The sequence below is a fragment of the Chlorocebus sabaeus genome, chromosome X (assembly GCF_047675955.1).
Source record: "Chlorocebus sabaeus isolate Y175 chromosome X, mChlSab1.0.hap1, whole genome shotgun sequence".
Taxonomy (NCBI): Eukaryota; Metazoa; Chordata; class Mammalia; order Primates; family Cercopithecidae; genus Chlorocebus; species Chlorocebus sabaeus.
The window spans coordinates 137,096,350-137,112,333 of NC_132933.1; the positions used below are offsets into that span (position 1 = coordinate 137,096,350).

The following is a 15,984-nucleotide window of genomic DNA, read 5'->3' on the forward strand; positions in this document are numbered from 1 at the left end:
CTTCATGAGAGTTATTATGGTGAAGTAATCAGTTTGTTCACTAGTTACGTGACTCCTACCATACCTCTTGTTCTTCTTGCCGTTTTTTAGCCGCCTCTTCCTTTTCCTTCTTTATTCTGAATTCTTCTTGTGCCTTCTGCTCTCTTAGCAACCACTCCTCATGTAATCTCTGCCTATTAGTATAATGATGTAATCAGACAAAAGAAATGGGCATTAATCCACAAATACACACACACATGAGAGTAAAATGACACATTTTGGGATTGATTCAAATATCACGAAAGCTATTTTCTATTAAAGCAGTCAAGTGGGTGTAAGAGAACAAGAAGAGTAGAGCTTTTGGAAAAGCACCACGTGTCAGCAACTATCTTCCTAATGGGCAATAACTTAAAATCCCTCTTACATTTCATAGGTATATATGGCTGTGACATACTTTACAGAAAAAAAGGACACTATGACTTTCCCTCTAGACTGATCACAGTGCCGTTTAGGTGCCAATAAAATGGGTAGCAAGTTTCAAAGCAGCATCTACCTTTTCACATTCAGAAAGCATTTCCCTTCCTATTCTGTGCAATTATTTTATTTATTTATTTATTTAGAGACAGAGTATCGCTCTGTTGCCCAGGCTGGAGTGCAGTGGCGTGATCTTGGCTCACTGCAACCTCCGCCTCCTGGGTTCAAGTGATTCTCCTGCCTCAGCCTCCTGAGTAGCTGGGATTACAGGTGCCCACCACCATGCAAGGCTAATTTTTGTATTTTTAGTACAGACAGCATTTCACCATGTTGGCCAGGCTGGTCTTGAACTCCTGACCTCAAGTGATCCACCTGCCTAGGCCTCCCAAAGTGCTGGGATTACAGGTGTGAGCCACCGCACCCAGCCCCTATTCTTAAAAGTAGCAATTCCACAATGGCAGCACGCTGAAAACTCGTTATCCTCTGCCATAAACGTTTGGACTACTACTCCACACAGTTAAGAGACTCCTGTGGTTTGCCTCCAAACACCTAAACTGCCAAAAGAAGGAAAATAAAAGTACATTGTGATCATGTTTTTAAAATAAAGCTACAGGTTTTAAGAAATGAAGTTATAAAAATAAATTAGTGAGGGCCGGGCACAATAGCTCACACCTATAATCCCAGCACTTTGGGAGGCCATGGTGGGCAGATCACCTGAGGTCAGGAATTTGAGACCAGCCTGCCCAACGTGGTGAACCCCATCTCTGCTAAAAATACAAAAATTAGCCAGGCGTGGTGGCAGCTGCCTGTAATCGCAGCTACTTGGGAGATTGAGGCAGGAGAATCGCTTGAACCTGGGAGGCGGAGGTTGCAGTGAGCCGAGATCATGCCACTGCACTCCAGCCTGGATGACAGAGCAAGACTTCGTCTCAAAAAATGAAAAAGTAAAAATAAGCCAGTGAGAGTCTAGTCTATTTTTTATATGACCAATTATAATGAGTGGTATTACCTTAAAGTGGCAAGTGTCTCAGGCATCCAATATCACAAATTTCTAATCTAAAGCGGGGCTTAGATTTCCAAAGTCTGCTTGCCAATTAGGTGTTTAGAACCCCAAATTCATTTTTCCACTGAATTTATAAAAGGGAAATGAAATATGAGAAACTGTTCTGTATTACTTCAGCAGTATCAGGAGTTCAGTAAAGTTTTCTGTCTAGTCTGGGGACCTAACCACAATTTTAAATAAAATATATTACATTTCCAAATACAGATTCCAGGAACACATCTTTTAGCCATGGCAGAGGCTGGCACATTGCATATATCAGTGTTCCCATGCCATGTGTGAGGGTACCATACAGATGCTTCAGTGTGCACAACTCTGATTTACGAATCTTTTGAAAAACATATAATTGCATATAACTGAACCAAATGATATATAAATTAAGACCACAAGAAAGTAAAATGTTAAAAATTTTAAAATTTAATAACTTAAATATACATCTGCTTTGAAATAGGACATAAAGTCATACAGTATTTTTACATAATTTTCTTGCTTTTCAACAATAGTACGCAACTCATAAAGAAATAAAGATCTAAGGAGCACAAAGATACATGTATGTGATTTAAAAGAAGCATTTCAAATAAACAGGAAAAAAATTACTTTCTTATTTAATACCATATCTATTGTCTTAATCACAACAGAAATCTATAATAAGAACTAGAGCTATCACAGCACCTCTTATCTGCTGACACTGTGTTAAACACTATACATCCATCACTTCATTTAATCTTCACAATTCTGTGAGGTGGATACTATGATTGACTTTATCTCCATATTAAAGACAAGGAAACAGAAGCTTAGAGACATTAAGAAATTTCGGCTGAGCACGGTGGCTCACACCTGTAATCTCAGCAATTTGTGAGGCCGAAGTGGGCGGATCACGAGGTCAAGAGATCGAGACCATACTGGCCAACATGGTGAAACCCCATCTCTACCAAAAGTACAAAAAAAATTAACTGGGCGTGGTGGTGCGCGCCTGTAGTCCCAGCTACTCAGGAGGCTGAGGCAGGAGAATCGCCTGAATCTGGGAGGTGGAGGTTGCAGTGAGCCGAGATCACACCACTGCACTCCAGCCTAGCGACAGAACGAGACTCTGTCTCAAACAAAACAAAACAAAATTTTTAAAAAACATGTATCCCAAAAGAGAAAGGTGTAAGACTTGAGCAATCTACAAATAGGTTATAAAACATATAAAAAGATACTCTTCCTAATTCAGAAATGTGCATTTGAAACAGTGAAATACAACTTTTCATTACAGGAGTTGTATAAACTGCCAGTGCCTAGTATGAGTGAAGGTATGGGGAGATGGGTCCCTACATTCACTGCCAGAAGGGCTGCAAACTGCAAACCAGGAAGCCCTTTCTACCTGGTCATCTACATTTTACAGGAACTTACGCTTTGATTCCAACAATCTCATTTTTAGTCATTTTCTTAAGGAAATAATTTGACGATTACCAAGGATATATAAACATGGATGCTTACTGCAACTTTTTACATATGAGTAAAAAACCAATATAACCTGAAAGTCTATCAGTAGAGAACTATAAATTACGAATGAATAAACTACGAATAGCAAATAAATTATGCTACTTCTGTACAGTGGGTACTGTATTGCCACTGAAATGGTTGAATTAGATCCCTGCATCAGGACTTAAATAAATGCACTATATATTTAGCAGGAAAGCAATTTATAGAAAAATATGTATAAATATCATGCCACTATAGAAAGATGCATGTAAAGTACATTTATACTTTCCTTTTCTCTTTCTTAACAGTGGCTATCTTTGGGTGTGTTGCAATTATTAAAGCCCTTTCCCTTTTTACATTTGTTAATTTTTTTGTTTTTCTTCTGTTTTCAAAAACAATTACAGGCCAGGCGCAGTGGCTCACGCCTGTAATCCCAGCACTTGGGGAGGCCAAGGTAGGCGGATCGCTTCATCACAAGAGATCAAGACCACCCTGGCCAACATGGTGAAACCCTGTCTCTATTAAAAATACAAAAATTAGCTGGGTGTGGTGGTGCACACCTGTTGTCCCAGCTACTTGGGAGGCCGAGGCAGGAGAATTGCTTGAATCCGGGAGGCACAGGTTGCAGTGAGCCAAGATCACTACACTGCATTCCAGCCTGGCAACAGAGCGAGACTCCGTCAAAAAAAAAAAAAAAAGAAAAAAAAAAAATTACAAATTAGTAAAAACAGAAGAAAAGTACTTCCATTTTTTTTTTTAGAAAAAATAACATTTAGCTTTAGCCCATCAGCTACAGATTTAAATAATTTATACAGGGTATTTTATAAGAACTATTTTGTATAAGATTTTATACAGAAGACTGGTACTGGTTAGTAAAGGCTGAGAATATTCCAATAAAGTAACTTCATTCACTTTAAGTGTTTCAATTAGCACTGACCTCTCTCTTTCCAATAGCTTCTCTTCTTCTAGTTGTTGTTCTTCAATAAAAGTGTCCTCCTCTTCCTCCTTCTGTGAGAGTTCTAGGGAATTTAAATGCTTTATTAAACTGAGCACTGCAAATCCTTGGTCAAAAATTCAGGAAAAAAATACATGTAATCTTTAATGTATAAAATTATGGTAAAAATCTTTTTCTTAAGCTTTCTAACAAAGTCTCTGATCAACCTTCTTTGATATAATGCAAGCATCAAAAAGGACAATAGTGGTGGCAGATAGCACATTACATTTAAAAATTAATCAACAGTTTCACAATTATACTTAAAAAGGAAATTAGCTTGGCATGGTGGCAGGCACCTGTAATCCCAGCTACTTGGGAAGCTGAGGCAGGAGAATCACTTGAACCTGGGAAGCGGAGGTTTCAGTGAGCTAAGATCGTGCCATTGCACTCCAGCTGGGCGACAAGAGCGAAACTCCATCTCAAAAAAAAAAGGTGGTGGGGGTGTAGAAAGGAACATCCATCCTAACAGAAGAATGGCAACTAAAAAATGCAGAAAAACATAAGTCGAAAAATTATCACTTTTGCAACCCTCACTGTAAAAATTTAGACAAAGACATTAAAAACATTGAATGAAAGCTTGCTGGGAAGAGTATATTCACACTATCTCAACATATCACCCCAGACATGAGGACTAATTAGAAAAGAAAAAAAAAAAATGCAATGCTTTCCAATGGAGCGATCTGGGTGGGTAACACTTTTTTTTTCTTTTTTTTTTTTTGAGATGGGAGTCTTGCTCTGTCACCAGGCTGGAGTGCAACGGCGCGATCTTGGCTCACTGCAACCTCTGCCTCTCGGGTTCAAGCGATTCTCCCGCGTCAGCCTCCCGAGTAGTTGGGACTACAGGCACGCGCCACCACGCCCAGCTAATTTTTGTATTTTTAGTGGAGCCGGGGTTTCACCACGTTGGCCAGGCTGGTCTCGATCTCCTGACCTTGTGATCCTCCCGCCTCGGCCTCCCAAAGTGCTGGGATTACAGGTTTGACCCACGGCGCCCGGTCCTGGGTGGGTAACACCTTAACCACAGTTAGCATCACCGGGAGTACAACAACCTGGCGTGATAGGTCTCATGATTTATGCAATAAGAAGTTTACAACATCTCCTCTATAATCCTTTGTTCTAAAGAGTGTTGTCACCTGAAATTAATCATGAGAAGAAAGAATAATCCAGAATGCAAGGCATTCCACAAGATAACTGGCTTGAGTTTTTCAAAACAATCAATCCTGGTTTGGGGAAGTTTAAATACGGCCTGTATGTCATACCACTGAATTACTGCTCATGTACTCAGGTGTAAGTTTGGTATTGTGGTTCTGTAGGAGAATGTCCTTATTCTCAGGAGTTGCAGGCTGAAGAATTTAGGGGTGAGGTGCTGCTATCTGCAACTGCCATCCAAAAGGTTCAGAAAAAAAGTTCTATGTATGTATCTCTTTAAATAGAGAGAAAGAAAGAAAGAAAGGCCAAACGTTAACAACTGGCAAATCTTTCTGAAGGGTTCATGGATATTTATTGTGCTATTTTTTCAACTTTCTGTAGATTAGAACATTTTCCAAATAAAAACATGAAAAAATAATTTTAATAGAAGAGACATTTACATCCTCTCCTATTCAAAATTTGGGAAAAAAATCAGTGAAAGTGGAAGAGAAATGGAAGACTGAAATAATCTTAATGTTACAGATGTCAGGCTTAAAGAAAACAAGAGTCTGTGTTTGTCACAGGTGTTGACTACAGTTCTAACTAAAGGATCATCCAGTCCTAGATCATTACAATAATTTACTTTTCTTAAGTAAGTAAATTTTATTATTTCAGCAACTGGAATTAAAATGGGCAACAAATGTAGAATACGTTCTCAATCACATAAAATAATATCTAATTGTTCAGATAATTAAATGATCGAATGTACTTAAAGGGCCAGAGAACCTGGCACAGAGGATATGACCTGACTTACTAGTAGAGGTATGCCCATAGATTAGACAGGGCATAGACACAGCTGACACTCACAAACACCTGTTGACTGACTCACTCAACTCCCCATCGCCTCAAAACCAAGCTCATATACTCCACAGAAGTGATTGCTAACAGTTCTGGGCACAGCATTTTCCCCATGTGTACAATCAGACATATGCAATACAGATAGATACAATACAGTTGACCCTTGAACAACACAGGTTTGAACCGCCTTGGTCTATTTAAATACAGATTTTTTTCAATAAATACACTGGAACATTTAGGGGAGATCTGCAACAATTTGAAAAAAAAAACAACCAGGTAAGTGGCATGGCCTAGAAACACTGAAAAAAATTAAGAAAAAGGTATGTCATGAATGTATAAAATATATGTATATACTAATTTTATCATTTGCTACCATAAATATAAATCTATTATAAAAAGTTAATGCAGGGCTGGGCGCAGTGGTTCACGCCCATAATCCCAGCACTTTGGGAGGCCGAGGCAGGAGGATCACCTGAGGTCAGGAGTTCGAGAGCAGCCTGGCCAACATGGTGAATCCCATCTCTACTAAAAATACAAAAATTAGTCAGGCGTGGTGGCAGCCCCCTGTAATCCCAGCTGCTCAGGAGGCTGAGGCAGGAGAATCGCTTGAACCTGTGAGGTGGAGGTTGCAGTGAGTGGAGATTGCGCCACTGCACTACAGCCTGGGCAACAAGAGCAAAACTCCGTCTCAGAAAAAAAAAAAAACAAAAAAAAAACTTAATGCAGATACTGTTAAGCAATATTGTGCTGGCTTGAGCAGCACACATACAGATACTGTTACAATATAAGTTAAGTGTTTTATTGTTGTTCCCTTGCTTAAAGCATTTGAAACAGGCCAGGGAGCAGTGGCTCATGCTGGTAATCCCAGCACTTTGGGAGGCCGAGGTGGATGGATCACTTGAGGTCAGGAGTTCGAGACCAGCCTGGCCAACATGGCAAAACCCCATCTCTACTAAAAATAAAAAAATTAGCCGGGCATGGTGGTGCACGCCTGTAATCCCAGCTACTCAGGAGGCTGAGGCAGGAGAATCGCTTGAACCCGGGAAGCAGACGTTGCAGTGAGCCGAAATTGTACCACAGCACTCTAGTCTGGGTGACAGAGTGAGCCTCTGTCTCAAAAAAAAAAAAAAAGAGCATTTGAAACAAAATGATCTCTGACTCCATTCCACTGTAAGACAGAGAAGTTTGGTCTCAAACATTTTTCCTTGAATATTACCATGAAAGTTGTGCTACAACATAATCATTGACAACTTTTTTTAAAGTTTATCAAAACGTATATTTATAGACCATATACGGCACATTCACAGTTGAGAAAAAATATAAACAAATATAAATATGCAGTATTAAATCATAACTGCATACAATTAACTATAGTACAAAACAAGGAAAAAAATGCATCCAATGAGGCACAGAAGGGAGAAAAAAAATTAACTGTAGTACATACTGTACTATTGTAATAATTTCATAGCCACCTCCTGTTGCTATTGTAGTGAGCTCAAATACAAGTATTCACTTAAAATGCCTTGTGACACTAACCATCTCTGCATGAGCAGTTCATCTCTTCAGTAAATTGCGTGTGGCAGTAAGAAGTCATCTCTGGCGTATTTTTCATCGTGTTTACTACAAAATGGTAAACCTTGAATAACATCATGAGACTCACACAAAGTGCAACTAGTGATGCTGGAAGTGCTCTCAAGAAGCAGAGAAAAGTCATGATGACCGGGCAGTGTGGTGCACGCCTGTAATTCCAGCTACTAGGGAGGCTGAGGCAGGAGAACTGCTTGAACCCGGGAGGCGGAGGTTGCAGTGAGCCGAGTTCATGCCACTGCACTCCAGCCTGGGCAACAGAGCAAGACTCTGTCTCAAAAAATAAAATAAAATAAAGAAAGAAAAGAAAATCATTGAGGAGAAAGAATATCTGCCTGAATAGGACGCCCGGCTAATTTTTGTATTTTTAGGAGAGACAGGGTTTCATCATGTTGGCCAGGCTGGTCTCGAGCTCCCGACCTCATGATCCACCTGCCTTGGCCTCCCAAAGTGCTAGGATTCCAGGTGTGAGCCACCGTGCCTGGCCTGAACAGGTTTTGAATGCAGATGAAAGCATCCTATTCTAGAAAAGCACCACAAAGGACATTTAGAAGGCAGAGAAGCAAGCAGCAGGATTGAAAACAAAAAGAGACAGGCTAACTCCACTGTTTCATGTAAATGTAATGGGGTTTATGATCAGAACTGCCCTTATCTATAAAGCTGCTAATCCCCACCCCAATCCTTGAAGAGAAAAGATCAGCGCCAGCTGCCTGTCTTTTGGTTGTACAACTAGAAGTCCTGGATAATGGAAATCCTTTTTTCTGAATTGGTTCCACTGATGCTTTGTCCCTGAAGTCAGGAAGTACCTTGCCAGTAAGGAACTGGCTTTTAAAATTCTTTTAATATTGGACAATGCCCCTGGCCACCCAGAACCCCATAAGTTCAACAATGAAGGTGTCATAGTGGTCTACTTGCCCCCAAACACAATGTTTCCAATTCAGCCTCTAGACCAGGGGGTTGTTAAGAACCTCTAAAGCTCATTACACGTGGTACTCTACAGAAAGGATTGTCAATGCTATGGAAGAGAGCCCTATCACAGAGAGCATCAAGAAAGTGTATAAAGATTATACCATTGAAGATGTTATTGTTATTACAGAAAAAGCCGTGAAAATCATCAAGCCCAAAACAAAGTCTTGCTGGAGAAAAAACTGCGTCCAGATATTGTGCATGACTTCACAGGACTTAAGACAGAGCCAATCAAGGAAATCACGAAAGAGAGTGTAAATATGGGGGAAAACAAGGGGGAGGGGTGTTGGGGTGAAGGGTCTCAAGATATAGATCTTGAAGAAGTTCAAAAGCTAACAGACACAACAGAGTAGTTAACAAAAGTCAATTTGATAGGGATGAGTCCTTCCAAAGCAGTGCAAGGTGATGAGGAAGAAAACTTAGGTGAAGCAGTGCCAGAAAACAAATTGACACTAGACAATCTGGCAGAAGGGCCAATTATTCAAGACTGCTTTTGACTTCTTCTATGAACCCTTCTAAACTGAAAAGTAATGCATTTAAACTAAAGCAAATGGTGGAAGAATTGGTACTGTAGAGAAATATTTTTAGAGAAATGAAAAAGCAAAAATGTTAGACAGAAATTAGAAAGTATTTCTGCAAAGTTACACCAAGTGCGTCTACCCTCTTGCCTTCCCTTCCACCTCCTCCACCTCTTCCGCCTCTGCCACCCAAAACAGCAAGACCAAATCATCCTCTTCCTCCTTGGCCTACTCGACATTAAGACAAGGAGAATGAAGACCTTTATGATGAACCACTTCCATTTAATGAAGGGCAAATATATTTTCTCCTCCTCGTGATTTTCTTAGTAACATTCTTTTCTCTGGCTTACTTTATTATAAGAATATGGTATATAATACATATAACATACAAAGTATGTGTTAATCAACAATTTATGTTATTGGTAAGGCTTACAGTCAACAGTAGGCACTTAATAGTTAAGTTTTGGGGGAGTGAAAAGTTATATGCAAATTTTCTGCTATGCGGAGGGGCGGGGGGTGGTCAGAGTCCCTAACTCCCACATTGTTCAAGGATCAAATGTATATCCAATGGTATTATACAGGTTGAGCACCCCAAATCCAAAAATCACAAATATTTTGAGTGACAACAATGCTCAAAGGAAATGTTCATTGGAGCATTTTGAATTTTGGATTTTTAGATTTGGGATGCTGAACTGGTAAATACAATGCAAGCATTTCAGATAAGGGATACTCAACCTGTACACGTAACTGTACACACAGAATCATGCTATACTTTTGCAGCTTGCTTTTAATATCTTAATTTCTGACGAGGTAGCTTGTTTCAGGTTATCTCAAGTAGAACTGGGTGCCAAAGAAGCTATCTGTAATTAAGAGCTCACTATTCCAGAAATCATTTGCCAAGGTGCTCCAATCATTTGCCAAGACACTCTCACAGTAACACTCAACATTCTAGCCTTCTGGCCATCCAATGTGTGCTACAATGAACAGCAGTGTTCCTGGCCGGGCACAGTGGCTCACGCCTGTAATCCCAGCACTTTGGGAGGCCAAGGTAGGCGGATCACCTGAGGTCAGGAGTTCAAGACCAGCCTGGCCAACATGGTGAAACCCCATCTCTACAAAAGTACAAAAATTAGCCGGGCATGATAGTGGGTACCTGTAATCCCAGCTACTCAGGAGGCTGAGGTGGAAGAATCACTTGAACCTGGGAGGCAGAGGTTACGGTGAGCCAAGATTGTGCCATTGCACTCCAGCCTGGGCGAGAGAGTGAGACTCTGTCTCAAAAAAAAAACAGGACCATTCCATAGTCTACAGTATTCATATAGTACCACTAGGCAAAGAATTGTGAGTTGGAGTGGGCAAAACTAGGAGCAGAAGTGCAGAGACAGGTGCTTAGTCTTGGATAGGGCATTAGTTATATAATCTTGACAGACCAGTGACCTGGATCCTTTAATGGACTAAACTACCATGGGACACGACTTGCCTGACTCTCCACAGAGGCTCATTCTGAACACATTTTGCTAAGTAAAAAGGAAAAAAAAAAATCAAAACAATACAAATACCAGCTGTTACAGGATTTAGTGCAGGAAAAGAAAAAGAGGAAGAAGTTAAAAAAAAATTAGAATATATAATATTTAGAATAAAACAGGTTACATAAACAAAGTAAAGTAGCTGAAAATTTCAAGGAGGGAGAGAGGAAGTCCAATAAGGGCCTCAATAACTCCAACCTATCCTAGTTTTCCTTTTATCCCTGATGCTTTGTTCTGCCTCTAGTGGATGAGTTTTCAACTAATAAGACAGAAATGCTAACACAGGTTGCAGGTAAACAAACTGCTCCTTCCATTCTAAATATCCCAGTACTGACGCTAAAATAATTACTCGGGAACTCCAATGGTAAATAAAACCTCTATGGCTATGCTTCTCAAGGCCCAAGAATCCTAGTTACTTGAGGCCATGGTCTCCGGATTTCAAGAATTGTCTAGGATAATTTCATAAGCATATTCTGGATAATGTGAATGACAATCATTATAATCCAGTACTATTGTGTGATTTCAGTGCTCGCATCTGGATTTATAATTACTACATAATTTTATAACTAAGTCCTAATTTTATTGCATTAAGCAGGCAGATTTAATACATAAATGTTAGGTTTGCCATGTGAAGGTCAAATGACCAGCTGTACAAATAAAGTTCTACAGTAATTTCATAGAAAAAGTGGTAAATAACCATAAGGCAACATTAGTAGAGGCATTCCAAACTCTCATCAGTGCCATATACATATTGTGAGGAGCATCGGTTTCACATCATTCCTAGCATTATCTCATGTGATGGATCCATCTGCCTTGGTGTCCCAAAGTGCTGGGATTACAGGCATGAGCCACCACGTGCCCAGCTCATATATTGTTTTATAGTCAAACAATGGCTTCACGCCAGGCGTGGTGGCCTGAAGTTGCCTTCCCTCTTGCCTTCCTGTTGAGGCCAGGAGTTCGAGACCAGCCCAGGCAATATAGTGAAAACCCATCTCTACAAAAATTTTAAAAATTAGCCAGGTGGGCCAGGGGCGGTAGCTCACACCTATAATCCCAGCACTTTGGAAGGCTGAGGTGGGTGGATCACCTGAGGTCAGAAGTTCGACACCAGCCTGGCCAACATGATGGGGTTTCACCCCATCTCTACTAAAAATACAAAAATTAGCCGGGTGTGGTTGCGCACGCCTGTAATCCCAGCTACTTGGGAGGCTGCAGCAGAAGAACTGCTTGAACCCAGGAGGCAGAGGCTGCAGTGAGCCAAGATCGTGCCATTGCACTCCAGCCTGGGCGACAGAGCGAGACTCCGTCTCAAAAAAAAAAAAAAGAAAAAAGAAAATTGGCCAAGTGTGGTGGTGGATGCCTGTAGTCCCAGCTACTTGGGAGGCTGAGGTGGGAGGACTGCTTGAGCCTGGGAGGTGGAAGCTGCTGTGAGCCATGGTTGTGCCGATGCATTTCCCTCCTGGGCAACAGAACAAGACTCTGTCTCAAAAATAAATAAATGAGCTTCATAACTAGTAGTATGTTGATATATATTTGAATAACATAATAATTTGGGTAAACAAAGGGTCTCATATTAGTCAAGTTTGAGAAAAACTTGCAAACCGTCTAATACTTTCAACTCCTGCTGGTTTTATGAAGAAAAATATTCACCGAATACTTACTATGTGTGCAAGGACTGTGCTAGCTACTGTAATTCATGAAGCTTGCAACTATAATATTAGATACTTTATAAACAGTTACACCTAATCAATGGGCGATCATTCACCAAGACTTCCTCTTCCTGACTTTAGTACGTTAACATCGTTTCTGACAGGTGTTTCTAAATAACTACTTGGTGGGCAGTAGTCACAGCTATTTTTCCTCTGACACAGTATTTGACTTCCTTCTGACACTGGGGCTTCAAGTTAGGGCTGGAGTGGACAGAGCAATTTCACAACACAGAAAATAGGATAGAGAGTCCATTACCTGAGTCTCTCAGTCGAGCAAGTTCCTGCCGACGTTTCTTTCGTTTCTCTTTCTTCAGGGCGGCCCTGTACTTTTTGTGGCTGGAAGATTAAGACATACATACACGACGCTCAGCGGCTACACTGCAGCGCTGCCCGAACTCCCCGCTCCTCTGTGCCCAATGAAAGGAAATAGTTCGGGTGCTGAGGAGAGAAATCTTGCTTCCTGTAGTTTAATTACAGAACAGGCATCTATCATCCCCTCATGCTCCCACTCCCAGACGGCAGTTCTTCTCCATCCGCCAACCTGATCCTCTCCTCGCTTGCCTGAGCCCACAGCCGCCCGTGAAAGTCCGGGGAGGGGACCAGGGCGCGCACCAGGAAGGAATCGAGCTGCCGCGGTGGCTCACTTAGCTTGGCCTAGCTTCCCTTTTCTTGCTGCCACCACATCCTCCATGCCCACGATCGGCCCGCTTGCCTGCTCATCTCCCCGTACGGAGCATACCTTGGTTTCTCTGGAAACGTCATTTTCTCGGGCGCAGCCATCTTGCCGGCACCGCCCCGCCCCTCCAGGTCTGGCAGGAAAGGGCGGGCCTAAGAGCCGAGACAGGCACGCGCAGGCGCGGGTATCGAGCAGCCGCCGCACGCGCGGGACCAGAAACGGAAAGCCGGAGGTACCCTTCGGCGGCTCGTCTTCCAAAACGCTGCTCAAATAAATATCTCCTTCCCACAAAAATCCTCTAAAACTTTTACCCTGCCCTAGAAGTAATTGTCGCTTCAGCACTTGCCCAGTGCTTTATCACTGTCTCCCTCCTTGCCCTAGCAGGACGTGTTGTGGCCAGGTTAAAGTCACACTCTCCCGCTTTTCTCAGCATCCACTCATAAAGTCACATCCCGTACAGAGCTGCTCTCCCGGCTTTATTTCCGACTTTTCCAGGTTACGCGCCCTTCCGCCGATCTGCCTATCAGCGCTTCAGACAACGCTCCAGACTCCGCTCCCTGCCAGTCACACCTGTTCTGGTCTCTTAAGCAAACCTAACTCCCGGGGCTGCAAAGCTGTTACCTCTGCCCCTGAGGAGTTTACAATCGAGGGGCAGAGAAGAACCAATACATCATATGTTGCAGGCAAACATGAAGTTTACCTAACATAGTCCACCTAGGGATTCAGGGAGAGCTTTTTTTTTTTTTCTTTTTCCCAGTATTACATGTGACTCAATTGCAGTATCAAGGAGAGCTTTCTGATGCTAAGAGTTGAGTTTGGAAGGAAGATGCCCTTTACCCAGACGGAGAAAGGTGGGAATGCGGTTACAGTCAGATCAGCATAAGCAAAGGCACTGAAAGGTGAAACTGGAATATGCTGGGAACAGCAAGAATTTTGGCAGTCGAATTTATTTATTTTTTCATTTCTTACATATTAGAGACAGGGTCTTGTTCTTTCACCCAGGATGGAGTGCAGGCGCAATTAAGACTAACTGCAGCCTCGACTTCCTGGGGTCAAGCTATCCTTCCGCCTCAGCCTCCCGAGTAGCTGGGAATACAGGTGCGAGCCACCACGCCCGCCCAGCTATCCAATGTAACGTGCAATTCGAGGCCGGATGCTGTGGTTCACACCTGTAATCCCAGCACTTTGGGAGGCCAAGGCGGGTGGATCACCAGAGGTCAGGAGTTCGTCAGCCTGGCCAACATGGTGAAACCCCATCTGTACTAAAAATACAAAATTAGCCAGGTGTGGTGGTGCATGCCTGTAGTTCTAGCTACTCTGGAGGCTGAGACAGGAGAACTGCTTGAACCCGGGAGGTGGAGGCTGCAGTGAGCCGAGATGGCACCACTGCCCTCCAGCCTGGGCAACAGAGCAAGACTCTGTCTCAAAAAAACAAAACAAAAATAAAGTGCAATTCGAGAGTATCAAGGAATACAGTTGTAGTGATGGCCTGGGAGGGCTAGGTTAAGGAGGAGGGCCTGATGTGCCATGTTAAGACGCTCTGTTTACATTCTGTGGAGACAACAGTGAACCGTTGAAAGCTTTTAAATAGAGGCTTATTTTGGTTGTGTTTGTGTTTTAGGTAAATTACTCTGCTTTGCAATATAAAGGATTAAAAGATAAAACTAGAATATCACAATAATCTAGGTGAGAGGTGATGAGGAATTAAACTGGGGCAATAAGAGTAGGGATTGAGAAACTAAAAATCACCCCAACTAATAATCAGACTGTAATGTACACATACAAGGCCAGGGACAAGGCCAAGCAAAAAATGTTCCTCACAAGGATACATTACAGCTGTAAAATAACTAACAACCTCTATCTTTTGAGTGACTGAATAGATTCCTTGGCCTAGCTTTGTTCCGTTCTCCTCCAAATTAAAGTTGCTGAGATACTCAATTACTAAACTGCCTTGCTTCCCCTAATCCCTCCTTAGAATTACTCAACTGAAACCCAAACTCTGCATAAAACCTCACCCTAATCTCTCTTATACCGACACACTTGGAGCAACACATATTCCCTTCAGCCTCAAGGTGACCTTGTCCAGCTCAGTGCATCCGTTGGGTCTTGAGTAAATTCCTTAATGTCTACTCCTGTTTTCTCTTCTGTAAAAATCAAGAGAGTAATCATAGTTCCCATCTCATAACGCTTTTATTGTGAAAACTAAGATAACCCATGCTATATGCTGATACAGTGCCTAGCAATAGTGAATGCCTCCAAAACTTTAGCTGTTACATCATCATCACCATCATCATTAGTGTGAAAACCTCCTGAGGGGTGAGGCAGTGTATGCATTTCCAGTACAAGCATTCCACCTTTTATAACATCTATCATGGTTTACTACACATTGTCACTTTCACCTTTCTGCTTCTTGACTAAATCTTAAACTAAACTGTCTAGTTGGAGGTTTGGGAGTTGTATCCCCAAAGTAGAGTGCCCTGGATGGCACAGAATGTTGTAGCTATGCAAGTCACCAATTTTGCTGGTCCTTGCGATGAGAATTTACGCTGAGAATTGCTGCCCATTCTGAAAGCATCAGTGTTTGAGCTGTTGTAACATTTCTTATGAATCAGACCAGACTTTCACTTCAGAACAATAAATAACAATTCCTTCTAAGAAATCTCGGCTCACTGCAACCTCCGTCTCCTGGGCTCAAGCGATTCTTCTGCCTCAGCCTCCCATGTAACTGGGATTACAGGTGCATGCCACAACCACCCGGCTAATTTTTGTATTTTTTAGTAGAGACAGGGTTTCACCATATTGGCCAGGCTGTTCTTGAACTTCTGATCTCAGGTAATCTGCCCGCCTCGGCCTCCCAAAGTGCCACGATTACAGGCATGAGCCACTGCACCCAGCCATAGATTTTTTAGTGAGTTCGAAATGAATGTAAATTTCCTTTTATAGGAGTTAGACATTTATTTTTAACAATTAACCACTGAATTCATTTTCAGAAATAGGCCTGAATTGCTTATTAATTTCATTACAGATGTAACTCTAAAAGCCAAT

At 41.9% G+C, this 15,984-nt stretch overlaps 1 protein-coding gene across 2 annotated transcripts in view; it reads right to left on the minus strand.

Moving 5' to 3' along the window:
* The window catches only part of ZRSR2 (zinc finger CCCH-type, RNA binding motif and serine/arginine rich 2), a 32,244-nt gene extending 19,143 nt beyond the window's left edge, over positions 1-13,101 (minus strand). For both annotated transcript variants that reach the window (XM_007991118.3, XM_007991117.3), the window contains exons 1-4: positions 13,003-13,101; positions 12,520-12,599; positions 3,915-3,996; positions 65-173 (exon numbers count right to left, since the gene is read on the minus strand). In XM_007991118.3, the coding sequence (XP_007989309.2) occupies positions 65-173; positions 3,915-3,996; positions 12,520-12,599; positions 13,003-13,043 (312 nt within the window). In that variant the 5' untranslated portion in view covers positions 13,044-13,101. The remainder of the gene's footprint in view (positions 1-64; positions 174-3,914; positions 3,997-12,519; positions 12,600-13,002) is intronic.
* Positions 13,102-15,984: the final 2,883 nt, after the last annotated feature.